Consider the following 20,107-nt stretch of genomic DNA (forward strand, 5'->3'; position numbering starts at 1 on the left):
TGGCAAGCTGGTTTCTTTCTACGCGTGCAGCCGCTCCGCATATCCTAATCATCCGGCGGCCGTGCCGGATCTCCGGCGAACTCCACCTCCCTCACTGCTGTCGTCCTCGCTTGCCAGGATGCAATATTCTCAGGCTCTCTGCCTGTGAGAAGAGTGGTAGGCAGCGAAGCACGACATCTATTCGATGGAATGCTGAAGAGAGACATAGTCTTTTTGATTTCGACGGTCTCGCGTCTTATACCAAGCGGCATTCAAAAATGAGGGACGAGGTTGAGACGAAGAACGAGAGGAGAATCATAGTGACACCAAGACCGAACCTAGTCATGCTTTGGATCGAACTTTGCAGCGGTGGCAACTCCCCATCTCAGACGTGCTGAGAAGTCTTGTTTCTTTCTTCCACTTGGTCAGTCAGGGACACAAGACTTTGTATTATACTAAAGAGAGGTTTCAGCTCTTATTATCTTATTCCATTCAAATTGATATGTCCCACTATATTAATCTCTATAAATTCAATATTTAGTTTGGAACATTTATATATTTTTTCTGTAGGGATAGGTATCTTAATTACTAAACAAGTCATTCAGCCAATCATCACTAAAGAAGAACAGGGGCAAGGTGATTCCACCAATCATTATCACAAAACAATGCTGGCAAAGAACCTAACATCGATGCTTATAATGTTAATGCTGCAGAAGATTTAAGATCCGAGCTCATAAGAAACAAAACTTTTTAGCAAGGGAATTTCCCCAGCTAATGGCTCGGTGCTGTCAACAAAAAAAGTTATCAGGCAAGGAATGTATGTGAAAAATTGATTCTATTTACTTTAGCCAGCTGGTGGCTGAGCCAGTGAATCAATATCTCAAGGTTGTGGACATGCTAATTTGTATGTCCCCTTAATGTTTGTAAATTTAAGCCTAAAAAGAAAGCTGATCAACAAGATCATGGACAACTCGTAATCAGCCACACCTTTGATGCCAGGCCTATCAGCCACCACAACCATATCTCTTTGTCGAACAAATTGAGGATACCGATTTCCTTGAAGTCTCAACCCTTTTTCCAGTTTAGTCAGTTATGCTCTTTTTATCTGCACATCAATGGTAGGGTTGAACTTCCTAATGGCTGCCCAACCTTACCCTTCTGAGCTAGTTTTGTATGGCAAACACCTAGGATTTCAATTGATTATACTCAGACAGATTAAACTACCAAAGAATCTCTCCAATTCAACTTCAAAATTCTGTGAAATGTATTCTATTACACCAGTCAGTATGTCCAAATAAATACACATTTCTCTTACAAGCATCAAACACCAAAACTTATCTAACAAATCATAGGAAACCTAGAAAGCACAAAATCACTGTATTACATGCACCATTATGGATCCGTAAGATTTACCAATGAGAACTCATCTTGCTTGCCGTTCTGATGGTGTTCGGTTGATCCAGTTAGCAGGTCGGTATTATTTACAGTTGAAACCATGGTGGTGGTTGATGACGAGTACGGTGCTTCAGCTTTAGCAGCTAATGCATCTGGGTCTGAGTACTGCCTCCTCCCAGAAGGAGTTAGGGATATGCTCCTCATAGTTTTGCAGGCTGGATTTTGGCTTGCTCTTGGACTTGTAGATGGGGACCTCGGGGGGGAGTTCGGTGAGTTCTTTGGTGGGTTCTTCTTCTTCACTGCCTCGTGGTGCCATTTCTTGAGGGCCTTGGATGTCTGCTCATCGAAAATGGACTTCTTCATGTGGGAACCCATCTGGAGCAAGAAGAAAATGTTCCATGTCAGAATTTAAAGCCTTCATTGTTTCTGAGATGTGCATTTAACAATGGTATTGCTTAACATGCAGACTACTTCATTTTCATCAGATTAACTCTGTTAAAGCAATAGTTAATATCTTCATGAGCAACCCACATGAAGAACGATAGTAAATTGCCAGTTTCTCCTTCAACCATTTCATGAATTTAAGTAGGAGAATGTATATACTTAGTATATGGTATCCAGCCATTCCTGAAATTGAAAATTGATACAAGGAAAAATAAATGTATAAAAGAATACCTGAGATACAAGTGCATAAAGAGGAAGCGTAACGTAGCTGCATACAAATTGAACTCCCACTCTGCACAAAACCCCCAAAACAATCATAATTCAACAATATGCAGACTCAGCAGGCCACACCTTACCTTGCTGCTGTACATGTCAATATCATGCCTATCATCACAGGAAGCATCTTATAATCATTTGTTTAACACATCTAAATCCTTCATATGGTTTAAATACTTGCTATTTAGACCAGAGTCTGACCCTTACTCAGGCTGGCTACGAAATTTTATGAATATATCCAACTATCTTAATCTGATTTATAACACTCCATTGTTTACCAATGTCACGAGCTTGTTTCCTATTCCACATTACATTGTTCAGCATGACATTTGTTCTAACAGATTTTTGCTTTATGTTCATTTTCTACAGAAAATGGATCTTACAGCTCGAGGTTACAAAAGTTGTTACTACCGAATCTTTCTGCTAAGTTTCAAAGTGCACACAAGAACCATGCAGTGGTTAATCAGTGCATAGAGGATTCACCCACCCTCTCTAATTCAATTATAAAAACTAAAAATATCTCAGGTATCTTTTATCTTACAGAGCCTTACTAACTTGAGCATATTGGTAGGCCAAAGACATCAACATCAAATTTATTGAGCCACAATCATAAATAGATAACTTGTTGCGCTTTATTTCTGAGAGACAAGATAAAGCCAGCTGCTCTTTTTAAGCATCTGAAGCATCCTATGTGCCCGCAGGTACCTACATGCATTAAATACAGTCACAAATACACACAAGCACACAAACTCTATGAAATGACCTACATGCATTAATGAGTAGTGCTAAATAGTCATTGAATGTTAGTGAAAATATTCTTTTCGAGTATTCCATTAAGATAATACTTAGAACATCCTTTTAAAATTGCTGGACACTCTATTATATAATTCCGAATTATATTATTTATGCAAACACCAAATAAATAAAACTTATAGATGTTTCTAAAATTATACAATGACAAGTCATTCTGTATTAGCAGTCCCATATAAAGCAAACAATTGCTTTATCCTTCAGGAGAAAAATGGCAACTAAAATAAAGTTTAAGTTCAATTATGGCCAGGGAAAAGAAAAACATTTATATCAAACTTACCCAAGACACACTCTTACAGCGATGACCTTATTATTTTCATGGAAGCAGGAATTCAACCCAAACTCATACTGCCAAGGACAGATTGAGCATTAGCTTGAAGAAAGCTAAAGTAAATATAATAATCACCACATGCAAAACGGAGAAATACTAAAAAAGTGAGGAAGCAAAGCCTTACCCAAATCCAAAGAAAATATATTAATTCGAATGCATTCTGCATCAATGTAAAAAAGGACACACTTCAAATGCTTTTCGAAGACATTATAACAAATTTATCAAAATGCTTTTCAATTCATCTCATAGGCAAAAAAAAAAGGTTAGGACAACAGTGTATTCACTGAAGAAATAGTATCAAAGTTAAGGTCTGATTTATATGATGGAAAGCGATTAAAATTTGTTTCTTCAATATTTCCTTTAACCTATAGGACATCAGAGTTAAAGCATATTTTATTTACAATGTTTGCATTAGAGTTCAGTAGAGATAATTAACATAGTAGCTTGTAAAAGCAAATAAATATCAAACTCATAATATACATCTTTATACTTGCGCAAAAACCCAGTCTTAAGTATGAACATATGTGGATTGCATAGCCAGAAGTTTGCATATCTACACAGACACCTTTTAACTTGGTATCATGCTCATAGGGCAAGTTCTTTGTAATCACATGCCACCTGTATAATATGCTTAAGAAATGTTATCCACCCCCCTACTCAATGTTTATGGTATCGGAGTACAGTCCCAATATTTTTAACCTTACAATCAAACAAGGAGACTAACCACAGAAGATCTTTTCATCTACTACCAAGTTCCACCATCTGATTACAATGCCATTTCCATCTTTGTTTATATTCTGCAGATTCACCTCTGGAAATTCTTCATAAACAAGCAAATCATAGGTGCTTTATTTGGTTTGTAAGCCTAATCAGAGCACTAGCTAAATGTGAAGCTAAGACAATCCAGGGGGACCACATTTGAAGGCCAATCTTTAGCAAGTATTTTAAGTTGATCCAATAACAGATAGCAAAATCCAATAACTTGATATAACAATGGACCACTAACAGTAGGTGGATCAAAGGCTAAAATCTGAAAAATGAGGAGATGAAAGATACCCTGATTGCTCTGTCAAGCAGAAATACATCAAAGCTGACTCAAGAAAAGTGAGATGCAAAACAGGAACAACAGACATGGTTAGTGTCTCACCTTGAATAAGCCTAAGTGGGAAAGAGTACCCAAGGAAAGCTCTGATGGAGAAGCCTGAACTCTGAAGACAAGTAAGATGATGTAGGGTCCAAAGAAACTAAGGAGAATATAAGGGCTTCTTTGGCTAGATCCAGTGGGATAGGGTAGGATTGGGGTGCTAGGTGAAGGGAGGGAATGGGAAAGGAGGAAGGGAGGGCTGGATGTTAGGCAGTCCGCTCCCCGGGTATCAAGAAAAAGATGACTCTCAAAGACTTTTTTGTTTTCTTTTGATCCTGTGGGACCCTATATTCTCCTGTCCTGCTCTCGCGCTCCCTCCCTTCCTTCCCCACACTCTCTCTCTAGCCGAGCCTACCAAATCCAGCAAGAAGTTCCGAAACAGGTCCTAAAAGGGAAAAATTAGCAGAGGGAGTTGAGGAATGGGGTGAGATGAACTTGAAGAGGTACACTGAATTGAGTTGCAGAATCAGCTGAAAATGAATATTGCAAAAGTAGGTGCCAAAACTGTGTAAACATACAAAAGCATTATAAAACCCAGAAAAATTTAAAAAAATGCAATGAGATATGAATACCAAGGGAGAAATTAAAATTTAATGGGGTAAAGAAACAAAATTAGCTCAAATAAGTGAGAAGATCATACAACATGTGCATTTATTATTTCTACAGCTAGAAAACAATAGGATTGACTAAAAGACGTTAAAGTTTCCAAGTCCAAAAACAAAAATCAAATCATGGCTAATTATTTCCCACATGTTTTCACTTTTCGGTTTTCTCCTTCGTCGTAATGTGAATTCCAAAAATCTAATGCCTTAAGTAACATATTCCTCATCAATTTGATAACGTAAACACCTTTGTATTACACCAAGCTATTGTAAACATTTGCTGTAAGGATGTATGAAATCAAGAAAAAAAATCAAGAAAAAATCCCAAGTTTATACTCTCAGGATCTATAAGTAATGACGAAAAATCAAGAAAAAATCCCAAGTTTATACTCTCAAAATCTATAAGTAACGAAGAAAAGTTAAAAGAAAGACTTTCAACCACTATATATCCATCAAGAAGTGGTTTGAATTGTTATACTCTAGCAAGTTTCAAATGCAACCATAACAGGAGTCTTGGATCTGAAAACTAAACCAAAACACTATGGTATTGATCTAGTGGCAAGGCTTGTCCAACAATCAGACAGCAATATGTCATCAGTTTTTAAAGATGGTCAATGATATCTATCTGACAAAATACATGATTTTTAGTTTCTAAGCATTTTTAATACTGTTTACACCCCATCTCAACAACTTAGCTAGAGACCATGAGTAAACACCATGTGGATAAGGTTTGACAAGGTAAAAGCAGATGGAAATCATGCAACCCTTGCTGGGCGAGATAAGGTCTGGCCATGATAAACCTTACCGATGGTGGTACAGACCAAAGAGGTAAAATTCAGCCATGATGCTGATGAGCTGGACGATAGCTCAATTACAATACAATGTGTATTTAGTTGGATGGCTAGCAAAAGTAGACCGAGATGACCAAATCGACTCCTAAGATATTTCCAAAGTGTAGAAGACCATATTATGGCCAAATAAAAGAGAGATGGCCAATATAAAACGTCTGAGTAGATCAAGACCGAAAAGATATGATTATCGGCCTGACAGTTGATGCAAAATAACTATGCTAACGAACATACATAGTGGGAGAATGGCTGGTGTCAATTACCAGAACCGTCGGAAGTAGAGGCCCGATGTAAGTAGCAACCGTCAAAGTGGGCAATTATTATCTTTTAGTAAAATAAGTGGAATTGTACTTTGTAAGACACTTCGACAATTTAAATCAATGTATTTTATCTTATTTTAGCTTACTAGTAGCTTTCTATCTTAAAATAGTGTTAACCTAGATTTCTACTACTATAGCTCAAGCTACATTACTATCCCTATCCAGATCCATCTTCTTCAAATGGTGGTGTGATGGTAGTGAAAGTCCTTGAAGGTCAAGGCACTAAGACCCACACTACTCTCATATATCCTCCTTTCGATCATTATATTTCCAGCTGCTCTAAGGTGGCATGCCCGCACATATGGCTACCCCTTGCCATCTGATTTATGCATACAAGTTTTCTGGCATGCCCATCCCCTTGGATGGTGCCATACAAATACTATGGATCATGATCAGTAGTATGGACTTTCAATTTGGATGCTCCATTATTTATTTTGGACTTGAGAGGAGAAGATACCCTCTCCTCTCTAGAAGAGCAAAGTCCACACTGTCTCATAAATATATGTAATGTGTATGTATGTATGTAATGTGATGAGTAGAAACAAAACTTAGAAAACATAGGAGATGAATCATGTACCTGAAATAATGTAAAATGAATTAGAAACAGAACAAGCTGAGGACGACCAAACCAAAAATGATGGTCACTGAGGTGCACAAGAGGAATTCCCTGAATCACTGCATGTCTCTCTTGGATTTCAACAGCCATTCTTGTGATGATAGCCTGCAGCTTTGTCCCAATTGCCAATATTATCTGCATAAACAATCACATGATAAGAAAACTGGGTCTACGGAAAATGGGGAAAATCAATTTTATTCATTAAGTTCCTTACAATCAGGGGCATAACGGAAATGATGAACATTGTGTGCCATCCTGTGAGCAAAATAACGTTGTTAATGCAAAAAACTGAAATATATGTGGGTCAATAAAGATGATTAAACACTCTGAGAGTGACTCACCCTTGACATTAAAAAGTAAAAAGAGCACAGCAGAACCCCACAAAACATGACTGCTCAGACATAAGAAGAAACAGGTTAATAGTCACAGACCGAGACAAACCTTAGTGAAGATTTATGACCAAGAAATACGAAGAAAGAAGAATCCAGAGACTAAGAAAAACAAGTAAATAGAACCATAAGCATCTTAATTTTGTAACAGCAAAAGACAATGTATCTCTTGTTGAACGCAAAGATGCTGCAACTATGAAAGATATCATTGTGTTTGCTGCTTGCTTCATAGAAAGTAAGCACGAGCTTATAACCAACAGTCCAACATCCATTGCAATTGGATAAATGTTTTCAGAACATGACGAGATTTGAAGAAAATGAAACTAGCAAATGCTACATGACAGGAAAATTGAGACATGACCTCGAGGTTAAAGAGCTATTTGTCACTAACATATTTGACGTATTCATACAAGTATGACCATATATTCCAATTACATTAGTTTGGACAGATCACACTTCGCATTGTATCAATTTACAGAGATCATAGTCTTTCACAATTCAGAATGGCTGAAAAAGATCAATAAATCTCAAAGTGAGATGAGACAGGTACTTCGTGATTGGTTATGGTTAAAAATTTGATAGCACGTGTTGTCTTTAAAAAAAATCTTGATGATGAGTTTAAGAGAGATGGAAGAGTTAAAAAAAATGTGTGTGGGTAAGAGAGGGTTTTTAAGGAGAGGATCTAATCAACCTATGGACCAGCACAGCACTTGGGTCTCTACCACGGTCAAGTGAGTGGTCCACTCCCCAGCCAAAGACCAAACCATAGGCAAAGATGACAAACAAGAGATTTCGAGCATATTGGTTCATTTATTTGTTTTATCTTGCTGAATGTATGTGAAGCTGATATATCTTAAGCATTCCAGGCTTCACTTTTTTATCCGTAAGCTCCTAACAATTGACATGTGGCTGAAGATGCAATTTAAGACCCTGAAAAGCTATGCATGTTTGACTACAACACCTTCATTTTCATTTTATTAAATTTTTACTTAACAAACTTCAAGTTCACAGAGTCAGCTACAGAACTTTAGAATTTCAGGATGTCTCCAAATGTTAAGTTTCCATAACGGGTCAGATTTTTATTTATTAAGTTAGAAAATTGCTAGAACACTGAATAGCTTTCATTTCACACTAAAAAGAAAAATCATATATCTTGTACTTAATAACAAGGTTTATAGTACAGGTTTCGGTACCTGTACAAGTACCCAACCAAGGTACGCGGTACCGACTGTACCGACGTACCGATGGGCCTCGGTACCGGTACGGTACCGAACCAAACCGAGCCGAACCGGTACTATACCGATGGGGCTAAAAGCCAAAAAAATTTGGAGCCGGTACGGACTGGTCGGTTTGGGTCGGTACCGGATCGGTACAGGCCGGTACGGCATCGGTACGTGTCGGTATGCATCGGTACGCATCGGTACCGGATCGGTACAGGCCGGTACGCATCAGTACCGGTCGGTACAAGCCGGTACGCATCGGTACCGGTCGGTATGGTTCGGTACCGAAATATGTAGCTGTACCGTATCGGTAGGGTCCGGTACCGGTATGTACTGGCCGATACCGACCCGTACCGACCGGTACGGCAGACTATGTACCCGACTGATATAGTATTGGTGCAGTCTGGTTCTTGGTACCGATACTCAGTATGAGTGGTGTACCAAGCATCAGTTCCCTATCACTGAGTTGGAAAGCCCGCAATAGACCGGCATTGTTTGGTGCTAAAAACCATTCTAAATATTATGTCCTAACTTCACTTAATTTACTGATAGGTTTTGGGTGTGATTAGAGTGATAGTAGTTTACCTATGATTAGAGTGACCATCAACATATGAGGTACAAAATTTTAGTAACTTCTGCCCTAAATCCTTAGCCTACTATTGTAAGAGGCATGCCCCATGAATGTGGTATTTCCTCTTCAAACCCTCTGTTTTCTTTTTTGATCAAAAAATCACCATTTCCTTCTTCCTCCTCTTGTATTATTTCTCTTCAATATTCACTCTAAGCCTTCTTTAATGACCCCAGGGTAAAGCTTGATGGTTATGGTTATTCTCTATAAATCTTCTATATTTCTTGTCTAGCTGTTTCTTTTCTTCAACATTTTATCATCTTTGGGAACTGAGACCAGCTATAGATAAACTGGTATATGCCCCTTAAATAGGACCTTGAGGTTCATTTGCAAGTATAGAAGACCCAGGTTCTTGAAGCATAACATGGTAGCAAATTATCATTTCATTCTTGTTGTGTTGGTTCGTCTCTTTTTGAAAGCAGACAAGCACAGACGACATATCTCTAGTTTTACCTTTCCAATTGTCTTGAATTCACATGGATCTTATAGTGTACAATGTGGCATTGAACACACCAGAGTAGCAGGCCAACAGAGGCTGCTGTGAATGAATAGTTCATTTTCAAACCTCATCTGCCATGATGATATGTGCAAAGTATCTAAAGATTAAATGGAGATTAAAGGTCTTTTTATGTTTCTTGTGCTATATAGTTGACATATTTAATTCCCTAGCCTCCATGGAGGCTTACAGTGGTCTTGTGAATCTGCAGATCGTGCGCTCTACTCTGTCACAAAAGGAGCTTGTTGTATTTCCTCATAATATTTCCTTTTTGTGTGGACTCAGAGATTGCTGCATAGCCGATAGGGCTGCTATCCCTGATTAAATAGATGGAAATTTATGGGGAGGGAGGCAGGGAAGAAGGATAAGTATCTCAATTCTTCTCTCAAAATGGTGGCTTTATGTCTATGATGGGGCTGGAATGATGTCGCAACCTGAGTTGATTTGTGTAAGAATAAGGCAATATTAGCTACAGTATGATGAGACTTTATAAAAGGGAAACTTTGGATGTCAAAGAAATTGTATATTCTGATAATCATATGAAAGGAGTGTTCAAGTAAATCTGCAAAATACATAAAATACAAGAACAGAAGCAATAATGAGTATATTGGTACACCCGGCGGACACTTCGAGTAGTAATTAATGTAGATGTGCGAGTTATGTAAAACCATGAAAAGCGTTCTCCAAAGTTGCAAGAAGTCTCCCGTGTCAATGAGTCTTCTTTTCTCCTTGACATAATCATACTGACTAATCATAGTGAGTTAACTGATGCAAATTTATGAAAATTACATGGTGCATTCTCCTGTCAACAGTTCTCTCTTCTCCTTGTATATCAACTGATAGACTAATTCTAATGAAAGACCAACTCCTCCTAGTGAATAATGGTCATGGTGAAAGAGGTAGAAATTGACTAGGTTGTGGTGGCTGAGATTAAGGTTGTGAAAATGTTGGTGACCACAGAAGGTAAAACAAAATAAGAGAAAATCATTCTTACTCTTGAAGTTCTTTTCATGCTGAGACAAGAACACAGGTTGATGCAATTATGGAATTATTAGACATAACAGTCTAGGAATACCACTATCAGGTGTTATTTGAATAGCAGAACTAACCCATAGCAGTAAAAGTAGAAATATAAGTAAAAAAGAACAGTTTCTTCCAGCATGGATGATGTGAATAATAAAAAATCACTCTACTTCTTTGGTGCGGTGAAACATGATAGACCTGTCTTACTACATGAGTTGATAAGGACTGCAAATGATATTTTCATGTACCTGATTCCCACAATGATTTTGAAGTCATCCTCTAGTGACCTCTTTATGTACTTTTGAAAATCAAACTTGCTGCCAGGAGCTAAATGAACCTAGAAAAATTATATAGTCAACAAAGTTCACAACAACTTCTCTTGAAATATTTACATTTCTCAGTTGAGAAAACTCACGGTGATGAAACCGTGGCGCATGGCCAAGTAATCAGCCTTACGGACAGATCTGAAAAATTGACGAAAGAAGCTCACCTGCAAGAGATGGACAATACAAGATGCCACAAACACAGTATCAAGAAAAATATGCACACTTAAATGCAAAAGATGAGCTGCTGAATCAATTTAAACAAGTGCTTATTTGTTGCTTGTACCATCTAAGCAAAACGTCATGGATTTTAGGTATCTAAACACAAGCATTTTTGCTAAATCATAAGGAAGAAACTTCAGATGCAAGAATATTTGCACAGAGGTCATTTTTAAGTCTGAAATGTGGAATCCATGAGGATACAAGAGTAGGTATTAGAAACTTGTGATATGTTGTGTTATAGTGCAGGTATGTTGGTATCTATAAAATAGCATGACCAAAACTAACATAAATGCAGTATAAATGCTTTTCTGACAAACTTAAAATAACAAAACATATCTTACTGCATAAAATAAGATGGGGCTCCTATTCCAGAAACTTGCATGTTGTCTCACAAAAGATATCTCATGAGTTAATCTGAATCTTGAAGGATCTGCATTGTTTAAACACGATAAATGAAGCCATAGTAAGTAAAAAAAATGATGAAAAAAGTAAAGGATGAAATCTCAAAGCCTGGAAAAGTAATAACTACGTTCAAACAAATTACACTATAAATAGCCAAAATCCTACTCATTTTGACTGTAGCTAACATGTTAACTGTAGTTAGCCATTTTATTGGTTACAAATCAACTTTGATAAAGAAGTAGAAGAAAGCATAAAAATAGGAAAAGATGGCTAACATTCAAAGTCAGTGAAGTCTCATTAGTGCTGATCGGCCAAGCTGGGAGTGAATTATATATGAACAACAACATTCTGAATTGAGAATGTGGAGCAATCTTAGCTAGGCTAGCAAGAGCTGAGAGACCAGTAATTACTGAAAGAAATTCCATTCAAATGGTAAAACCAAGAACATGATATAAGTAGCACATAAAGTAATTTCATACTGCTCTGATATGTTATCGACTAAGATTTCTGGCTAACCAAAGTTTAGCTTAAACTTAGGATACACCCTCAGCTGGCCCAATAAGATTTCAGGACTCACTTTACTATTTAGTGTAAAGGAAGCTACCCTATAGAATATCTAACGAAAGAATGAGACATAGCAAGATGCAACAAAATACCATTGAAGAATTCATAATCTGTGGATAAAGTTTCCTTCTCCCACTCCTTCCACCTGCGGATCTACAAAAAAGAGGTTGTTCATCAAGCAACAATATGTACTTCTTCATTAAATACTTTTAGTGTAGGTGCATATTTGAAGCAACACACATTATAGAGGTGAATGAAACCAACACCACAAAGTAACAATATAGTCAAGTTCCTACAAACCTTCGCTCTTCCCAAGGCCATTGTAACAGCACTACTTAATACATGAAAGACTGCCAAGAAAAATATGAATATGTGCAACTGATGCAGTCCATTTGTCGAAATAAGTGGTACCTTTCCCTGTTTATAGAAAGCACAAAGAAACACAGAAAAGGCAGAAAATAAATAAGTCAATTCGCAGTGCATTGAAAAGAAATCCAAAGTTTTGAGCAATATATAACTAAAATGGCCTAAGCAACAAATTAATATAGACAAAAAAAAGTAGGTGCAGTCTTCCAAAAATGTTGAAAAAAGACATTGCATGAAATTTTTCAGCTAGTTATATACTTGACAACAATGAAATCAGGTGAAAAAGTGCAGAGAGTTAATCATCAAAAGAAGGCTAGAAAGTTTCAATATGAGCTCCAGCTCGTTGTCATGATAGCAAATGCCAAGAAACTATATCATCCACAACATGCAGCTACATAAAGATATGCAACTACATGATAAGCCAGATTCAATGGAGTTATCTTACCAATTCTGGATTGCCATCTACAACAGGGGAAAGGCAGGATCCTGTGATTGGGGAATTCTTTCAAATGTGTCCCACAATCAGCAACTGCCATGACTCGTAATTGCTAAAAGTGGACTCTCATGGTGAAAGATGTTCCTTGGAAATGTCAATTCATGAACAAGGGCCTGTATAAGGTCTTGAATTATTCATCCCATGTTACTTGCCCCATGCAGCTAACCTTCTACTTTCTGTTTTTTTCTGTAATTTCCTAGTCAGAGATTTTGCATTATGAGTAGGGAACGATATAACATTATGGCATCCTCACTTGCTGTCTATTCTTTTTCATCTCAGCTTTCATTATTAACCTATCAGTGATGGTGATGCAGTGCACTATAGCCTGTGGTTAACCTACTGATAAAGTTCAAGAGACAGGTGATGAGAAGGTACACTATCATTTATTTTTCTAACAAACTGCAGATTAAATATTTGTTCCATGATAGATCGTAATAAGATCAGGTTACATGATTGGTCTGTGAAGGAAGATCAAGAAAGATTTTACTCAGCATATTTCAAGGCACACATCAGGATACGTTACAAGGTCCTATCCTGACAATATTCCATCCTTGTCAGAAATTCTGTTGACACCTGTATATTCGAGTTTATAAAGCATTAATATGTATTCTGGTTGGCCATTCAAAAGGTGGAAAGAACATAAAAAAGCACAATCACGATAACCTATGGAGACAAAATTGGCCAAGGGAGGAAAAATCTTTTGAATTTTTCATAAAATATGGAGTGGAAACAGGAATCCCCATCAAACTTCATAAAGATGGCAATATCTTGTGTTTTTTTATGGAGTGGCATTTGTACATGTTTTCACCAACAAACCCAATTTAGTTAGTTCTAAAAATCAGCAAAACCAAAAGCAATTCAAGTTTATAAGCACAGCATTGTGTTAATTTACTCACTTGGGGACACCTAGAAACAGATGAAGCCTCACTTAAGAACCTATGCTTTGGATATAAATCCATTATTGCATCCCACAAAAGCCTCCTGTGATGACCACCCTCTGCTAATTCTGCCTCTACTTGATCCTCGTCGAGCTGGCATGGTAACATGGTATCCGCAGCTTTTTCTGGTATGCAAATCTTGGAAATGTAGTTTTGTCCAAATGTCAGCAGTAAGGAGATGAAACCAAGAATCATCAACTCTGCATGAATTGCCAAACAATGGAGACACATAAATTAGCAAGATATCTATAGAAACTATAAACGGTGTGTGATGCTGTTCGCAAATACGCTTCAAAAAGAGGCCACAAAGAAATCAAAGAGGAACAAGCTTTAGTAACCAATGAATGATGATTACAACTCAGAATATATATTAGTATGAGCTACAGTAAAAGAAAATTCAAGTTTAAGTAGGAAATTCAAGTTCATCTAATTAGAAAGGTTATACACTCTTAGCTCATACCAGCTTTAACTTTCTCTAGAGCTTCAAACAGAGCTTTCTTGCGTCTCTCTCTAAACCACTGCAATTGAAATACAGGTCAACAGTGAAGAAATATTCCAACTATGCCAACAAAAGAATACAAAACAAATAAGTCCTAGCAAACCAAAAGCATTGATCTTTCCTACTAAGACCAAACAAAGATTGGCATGATGCTCTACAATACATGTGATCCATGAAGAGATATAATCATGACTGTGATAGAAGAGAGAGAATTGAAGTTGGTAGAACAAAAAATTGAGAGCAATCGATACATAAAAAGTGGAATTTTTTTTTAATATTAAACACTGTTTACCTAAAACAAATATATACAAAGAACCATTATGTAAACCACAAACTAACCAAAAGAAAACCATGAAAAGAAAAACAGTCGGCAAAAAGCAATAGAACATCAGATTATAGAGGTTATATATTTCCCTTATTGCTCCAGAAGAACAGAGAAAATTCAAGAAAAGTGGGAAAACTTTTTTTTAGAGAAAGATGGACAAATACATCAGAAAACCTGGGAAAACTTTTAAAAGATGAAAGGAAAAAACATTTGTCATTATTATCTTTAATCTAGAAAACCTAAAACTCTTAATAGATACAAAATGGAGAAAAGAAGAGCAAATTTTATCTGATAAATAACAAATTAGAAAATTACCCGCACAATATGAGGATACCAGCAAAAAAAAAAACACAAATTTAGAAAAACGGTCCCTTCCTTCAGGAACCCACGTTAGGAAACGCAAAAGATACAGAACGAATTCAAGTAAACTAGAAACACGTTTCGAACAATTAAAAATTGAATCTTCATTGCATGTTTGCACACCAAGCCCCAAAAAATTCAAGAATCCACGTTAAAACCCCCCCAAAAAGATCCAGAACAAATTCAAATAAAATAGAAACATATTTCAGAAAAGTTAAAAAAATCGGATCTTTATTTTAAATGCGCTAACCAAACCCCACAAAATTCAAGAACCAGAACAAAACCAACACAGAAGGAAACCAATGTCGTCCTCCCCATCGAAAATCCATTCCAGAAACAAATAGAAAGCCATAAAAGACCAAGAAGCAAAAGGTGGCGGATTACTTCTCCAATGTGATGGAGAACCTTCTCCAAAAGAATGGAGATTATAATGATAATGGAGCAGACGGAGGCGACGGCCCACGTCGGTGTCTGGTCGAGCTCTCTCGGAGGCGCTCCTCCTCCACCTCCTCCCCCAGCCATTGCCACCACCTCGTGGCACCACCCAAAGGAAAAGAACAGAGAAAAAAAAAAAGATAGAGATGAGAGGAAGAAAAGAACGACAAATGGCTCAGCGAGAGCGAAGGTACAAATCTCCGAGCCGGAAATTCTTGGAAAGAAAAATCTTTTTCCTTTAATGAAGGGTTGGGAGACAGACTCCCAGGGCCTGTAACGGTACGAGGGAAATTATGCCAATTAATAACGAACAAGATAATGGTATAAGAGACGTTTAATTAAAGCCCAAAACAGAGGTGTCAGTCACGTATATCGGGGTTTGATATCATCCTGAAAGATCAGAACAGGGTCATGTTTATACATAGTTAGAGCACGCATCCTACAAAGTTTGGAGAATTTTTTGGCAATAAATGCTTGATGTTCACAAGCTGATCATAAATTAGGTTTGTGAGTAAAATATGGTCCCAATGAAATAAGATTAGTTGCAAGATGCATAATTAAATTAAATCATGCTTTTTTGATGATCGACTTAAAGGTAAAGAAACACTATTAGAAAACTGAGAATGTAGGTCCATGTTTATTGAGTAAATCAATATGGTCTAAAATTCAAATATTAAGATTTGCATCCACTTTTCATGCTAATTTGGGCCATGCTTAAGTTAGACTCAGATGTATTATATACCTAGCTAGACCTAGATGGAGAGATGCTTGCAAAGTGAATTAAAGAATTGTCCACTATTTTGGCTATTGCAAGAAATTAATCTTGTCTCAAGAAGTAGTATTTATGATATTAAACGAGAAAGTCTGAACAGGATATAGGAGCAAAACTATTAAAACTTCAAAAAGCCATAACATCTGTTGGTGCTTTTTTCTCCCTTCTCCTTAGGATGGGAACAGAAAGGAGAGATTGGATGGGAGGTTGTGTGCCAGCCGACTAAGGTTGGAGGATTGGAAGTGCAATCCTTGGTGGTGAGGCGTGAGGCTCTAGCGGCGCGTCACATAGCTAGATTTATGCTAGAGCTTAATAGCTTGTGGTCCTCATTGATGAGGGCCAAGTATGGAGCTTTGATGCCTGGGACACGGGCAGGATGGCACCACTCACCGGTTTGGAGGAAAATGTGTGCCAGAGCCATGTTAGTGCTTTCGGAGATTAGATGGTCCATTGGGGACGGACGTTTGATTGATATTTTGGCAGACAGTTGGGTGACTGAGCAGCCGATCAGTCGTCTGTCGACCTTGGTGGACTTGGCGAGATTGGATGGATACAGAGTCTGTGATCTATTGGACCCTGCTGAGGGTCAGGGGAGGGAGGGGCTGATTCGGGAGGCTTTCGGAGAGCAGTTGACAGAGTTGGTTCTGGCTCTACCGGTTCCATCTCGGGAGGAGTCTGACAGGCTAGTGTGGAGGCCATCGGGCCGGATGCAAGTACGAACCAGATATCTTCTTCCTCTGTTTAGCAGGGAGTCAGGCCGGCAGATTGAGGGAGGATGGATTTCGAGGATGCGGGTTCACCCGCGTGTGGCGCTCTTCATCTGAAAGGTGGCATGGGGATGCCTACCCACCATAAGTTTGCTAGCCCGGTGAGTGCGGGTCATGCAGTGATGTGTGGTGTGCACGGAGATGGAGGAGACCATTGATCATGTTTTTTACAGTGCTCTAGGGCGAGAGAGACATGGAGCAGATCACCAGCCCCCTTGCCCCAGTCGGTGGAGTCAGCATAGGACTTGATTCTTTTATTGAGAGTATCTATTCGGAGCCACAGATTCTGAGAGGAGGGCATCTTCAGAGCATACCCGGCTTATCATATTTGGTTGGACAGGAATGCTGGCATATTTGAGGGTAGGAGGCTATCACCGAGGATGATGGTTGACAGAGCTATACTGCAGTCGGGGGAGGATACTGCAGCTTCCGCGATGTTCACTGCTGAGATGGCCAAGAACATCTGGGGCACTTTATCCGCTATCACAACACCCAGGTTCGCCCTCGTTTCTTAGGTGCCCCCATCCCTTGATCATCTCAAAGTGAATTTCGACAGAAGAATGTCGGTAGATGATATATCTGGGGGTGTTGGATTTGTGATCAGAGATTCTTGGGGCAGGCTGGTGGCAGCCGGGGGTCAGCGCACACCGGGACTCACAGTTGTAGGGGCAGAGCTTCGGGCTGCATGGTAGGAGTTGTCATATGCGAGGAGGGTACTCGGTGCCGAGTGGGTGCTTCTTGAGGGGGATTCTTCTGTGGTGATTGACTGGATCCGAGGTGTGGATAGATATGGTGATGGCCATCCCCTCATTAGAGAGACTCGGAGACTGGCTTAGGAGTTGGGTGGTTTCCAAATAGTACACGTATTTCAGAAGGCGAACAGGGCAGCAGACTGGGTCGCCTCCTTCGTCGTCCGATACTCTGGGGAGTTCCTCGGGACATCTATAGGAGTTATTCCCTCCTCTCTGTACTCTTTACTTTTTCATGATCTCGCAGAATGTACACACTTTAAAGCTATATAATTTGCCGTTTTTATCAAAAAAAAAAAAAAAAAAAGGAGAGCATGCCACTTGACATGACTGGATAAATGCGCAGCCGCCAATCTCCAAACTAGAAAGAGGATAGATAACAATGGATCCTACTTTTTTTATTTTCAAAAACTTTTGCTATCAGGAAGCCGTCTTCTTGGGGAAGGGAGCGGTGACTAAGATCTACAAACTATGAACTAAGAGCTACGGATAAAAACAGTAAAGATTAATCGAAAAGATAAACTGATAAAGATAAACTAGTAGTTGATTCCATGAGTGAATGAAGGGCCTTTTTCCATGATTATAATTTAATAGTTTTACCTGCTTTCCTTCATTGCTAGACAATTATTTTCTCCCAATATTGACATCTATCTCTACCGATAATTGCTACTTTGTCTACTTTCTTCTGATGGTTACTACAGTCGATTTTACCCATTTGTCCTACAACAGTTACTGTTCTTGAGCAGCAAAGTACTGGCTGGGGCTGATAGAAAAGATCTCATGAGGAAGTTGCCAAAATTCATATATGACAAGGAAAAGGATTTGGAGGTAATTCATATTGTCTGTACAGGGAGATATTTTCTTTTTCCGCTGCAATTGCATGTTTTTATCATTGTTTCTTCCTTTTTGCATCAGGCAATTGTTATGACATGTTTTTCCACTAATCTCTAATATATCTTTTCCTGTACCTTTTTTAAAGTAGACTGTAATTATCATAGCTGTTTTAAATTTTAAAACTTTTAGATCATGATTCGAATTCTTTGCAATTAATTCTGTTCCTCTCAGTTTGTTCTTCTTTTCTTGTCTCCTGAATAGAATTATTCAAAACTTGTGCCTTTCATTATTGTTTTCACACTAAATATACGACAAGACATTCTATGCCCATATTCTCTGCTTTATCATTCCCTAGCTGACGGATGATGGGCTTTATCATCAAAGATTTCTAATTAAGGCCGGAAGGAGCTTACTTAATCACTTGCGTTACAACTCGCCTCGTGCACTTGCTCTATTTATAACTCTTACAACCGTGGCCTCTTCCCCACTATCAACACTTTCATTGTGATTGGCTTGGAATCACCCATACCCCTGCACTGCTTATTTTGACTAGTTTAACACTTTGTTCTTGTTATTAGTAGTGCTGCTCCTTGTTTTCAAATACAAGATTACTTTTGTCATATGATGTTTTTAAGCATTCTCTTTGCACCTTACTGTGTTGTTCGCTAACCACTTTAAAAGTGCTATTATTGAGTTTTACTGTCATTGGACTCCATTTGTCTCTAGTTAATGAGGAGACATGCCTGTGAAGATATGTTATGAAGCATCATATATCCTCTCTTAATTTGGTTTCTTGGTCAGCTATAAGTTTCTACTGAAGCCTCCTCCAGTCTTTCCACATTATGCTTGATCTGACTAATTCTTAGGCCTTATATCTTGGTCATTCCTCTTCTGTAATTTCGTTAAGCTAGCGATTTCTTCAAAATATTGTAACTCAAGGGACTTCATCCTGAAAATTAGTGGTTGATTTGTTTTACATGCACAAAGAGGGAAAAGCTCAACCCCTGCTTTGTTGGGGACGCTAAAATCAGAAGACATTAGTCTCATAGCAATTGTCTCCCAAGATTATTGATATATTCATGCAATAAAGCAATGCCAGTGGTATATAAGAATGTAATAATCTCTATTGGGTTGCATACCATAAGGTTTGCCGTATCGGTCAGTACGATACCATATCAGGCATACCATATCGTACCGGTACCGAATCAGTATGCAATCTCGTACTGTGCTGAATCTCTACTGGTATGTAAACTAATATAGGAATTATTTGCTTTTCATTTTGCCTATAAATTCTGACCTAATGAGCCAGGCTTCTTTCATTCATTCCTTCATCTTGATCTAATTTGTTGCTTATTTATGAGCTGTCCTAACAATGTAGTCTGATTGGTGAACTTCAGAAGACCCAAAAGATAGTGGCAGAGAAGATTGAGCAGCTGAACTCAGCTACAGATGATGTTTCTTCTCAGCTCCGAGCACATGATGATCCAAATGGGGTGGCTGTGACATCTGATGAAGTTGAAGCTGCAATTTAAAG

The 20,107-nt window shown here is 38.3% G+C and overlaps 1 protein-coding gene across 4 annotated transcripts; it reads right to left on the reverse strand.

The window, feature by feature from the left end:
• Positions 1-1,200: 1,200 nt before the first annotated feature.
• On the reverse strand, positions 1,201-15,723 carry LOC103717824 (MLO-like protein 9). Of its 4 annotated transcripts, XR_005506700.1 has the most exons (16): positions 15,401-15,635; positions 14,293-14,350; positions 13,791-14,032; positions 12,333-12,449; positions 12,125-12,185; positions 11,408-11,496; positions 10,937-11,011; positions 10,770-10,858; positions 7,107-7,156; positions 6,980-7,020; positions 6,727-6,900; positions 3,360-3,395; positions 3,185-3,252; positions 2,650-2,799; positions 2,050-2,110; positions 1,734-1,749 (listed from the first exon to the last, which is right to left on the reverse strand). XR_005506700.1 is itself a non-coding variant. In XM_008806358.3 (15 exons), the coding sequence occupies exons 1-15, from the start codon at positions 15,536-15,538 to the stop codon at positions 1,372-1,374; spliced, it is 1,677 nt and encodes a 558-aa protein (XP_008804580.1). In that variant the 5' UTR covers positions 15,539-15,723; the 3' UTR covers positions 1,201-1,371. The 4 variants fall into 4 exon arrangements, 3 of the variants coding, with proteins under 3 accessions (XP_008804580.1, XP_008804596.1, XP_026664792.1); XM_008806358.3 differs by lacking the exon at positions 2,650-2,799 and having other exon boundaries at positions 1,201-1,749; positions 15,401-15,723; XM_026808991.2 differs by lacking the exons at positions 1,734-1,749; positions 2,050-2,110 and having other exon boundaries at positions 2,617-2,799.
• Between the last annotated feature and the right edge of the window lie 4,384 nt (positions 15,724-20,107).

This window comes from Phoenix dactylifera, chromosome 17 (assembly GCF_009389715.1).
Source record: "Phoenix dactylifera cultivar Barhee BC4 chromosome 17, palm_55x_up_171113_PBpolish2nd_filt_p, whole genome shotgun sequence".
NCBI lineage: Eukaryota > Viridiplantae > Streptophyta > Magnoliopsida > Arecales > Arecaceae > Phoenix > Phoenix dactylifera.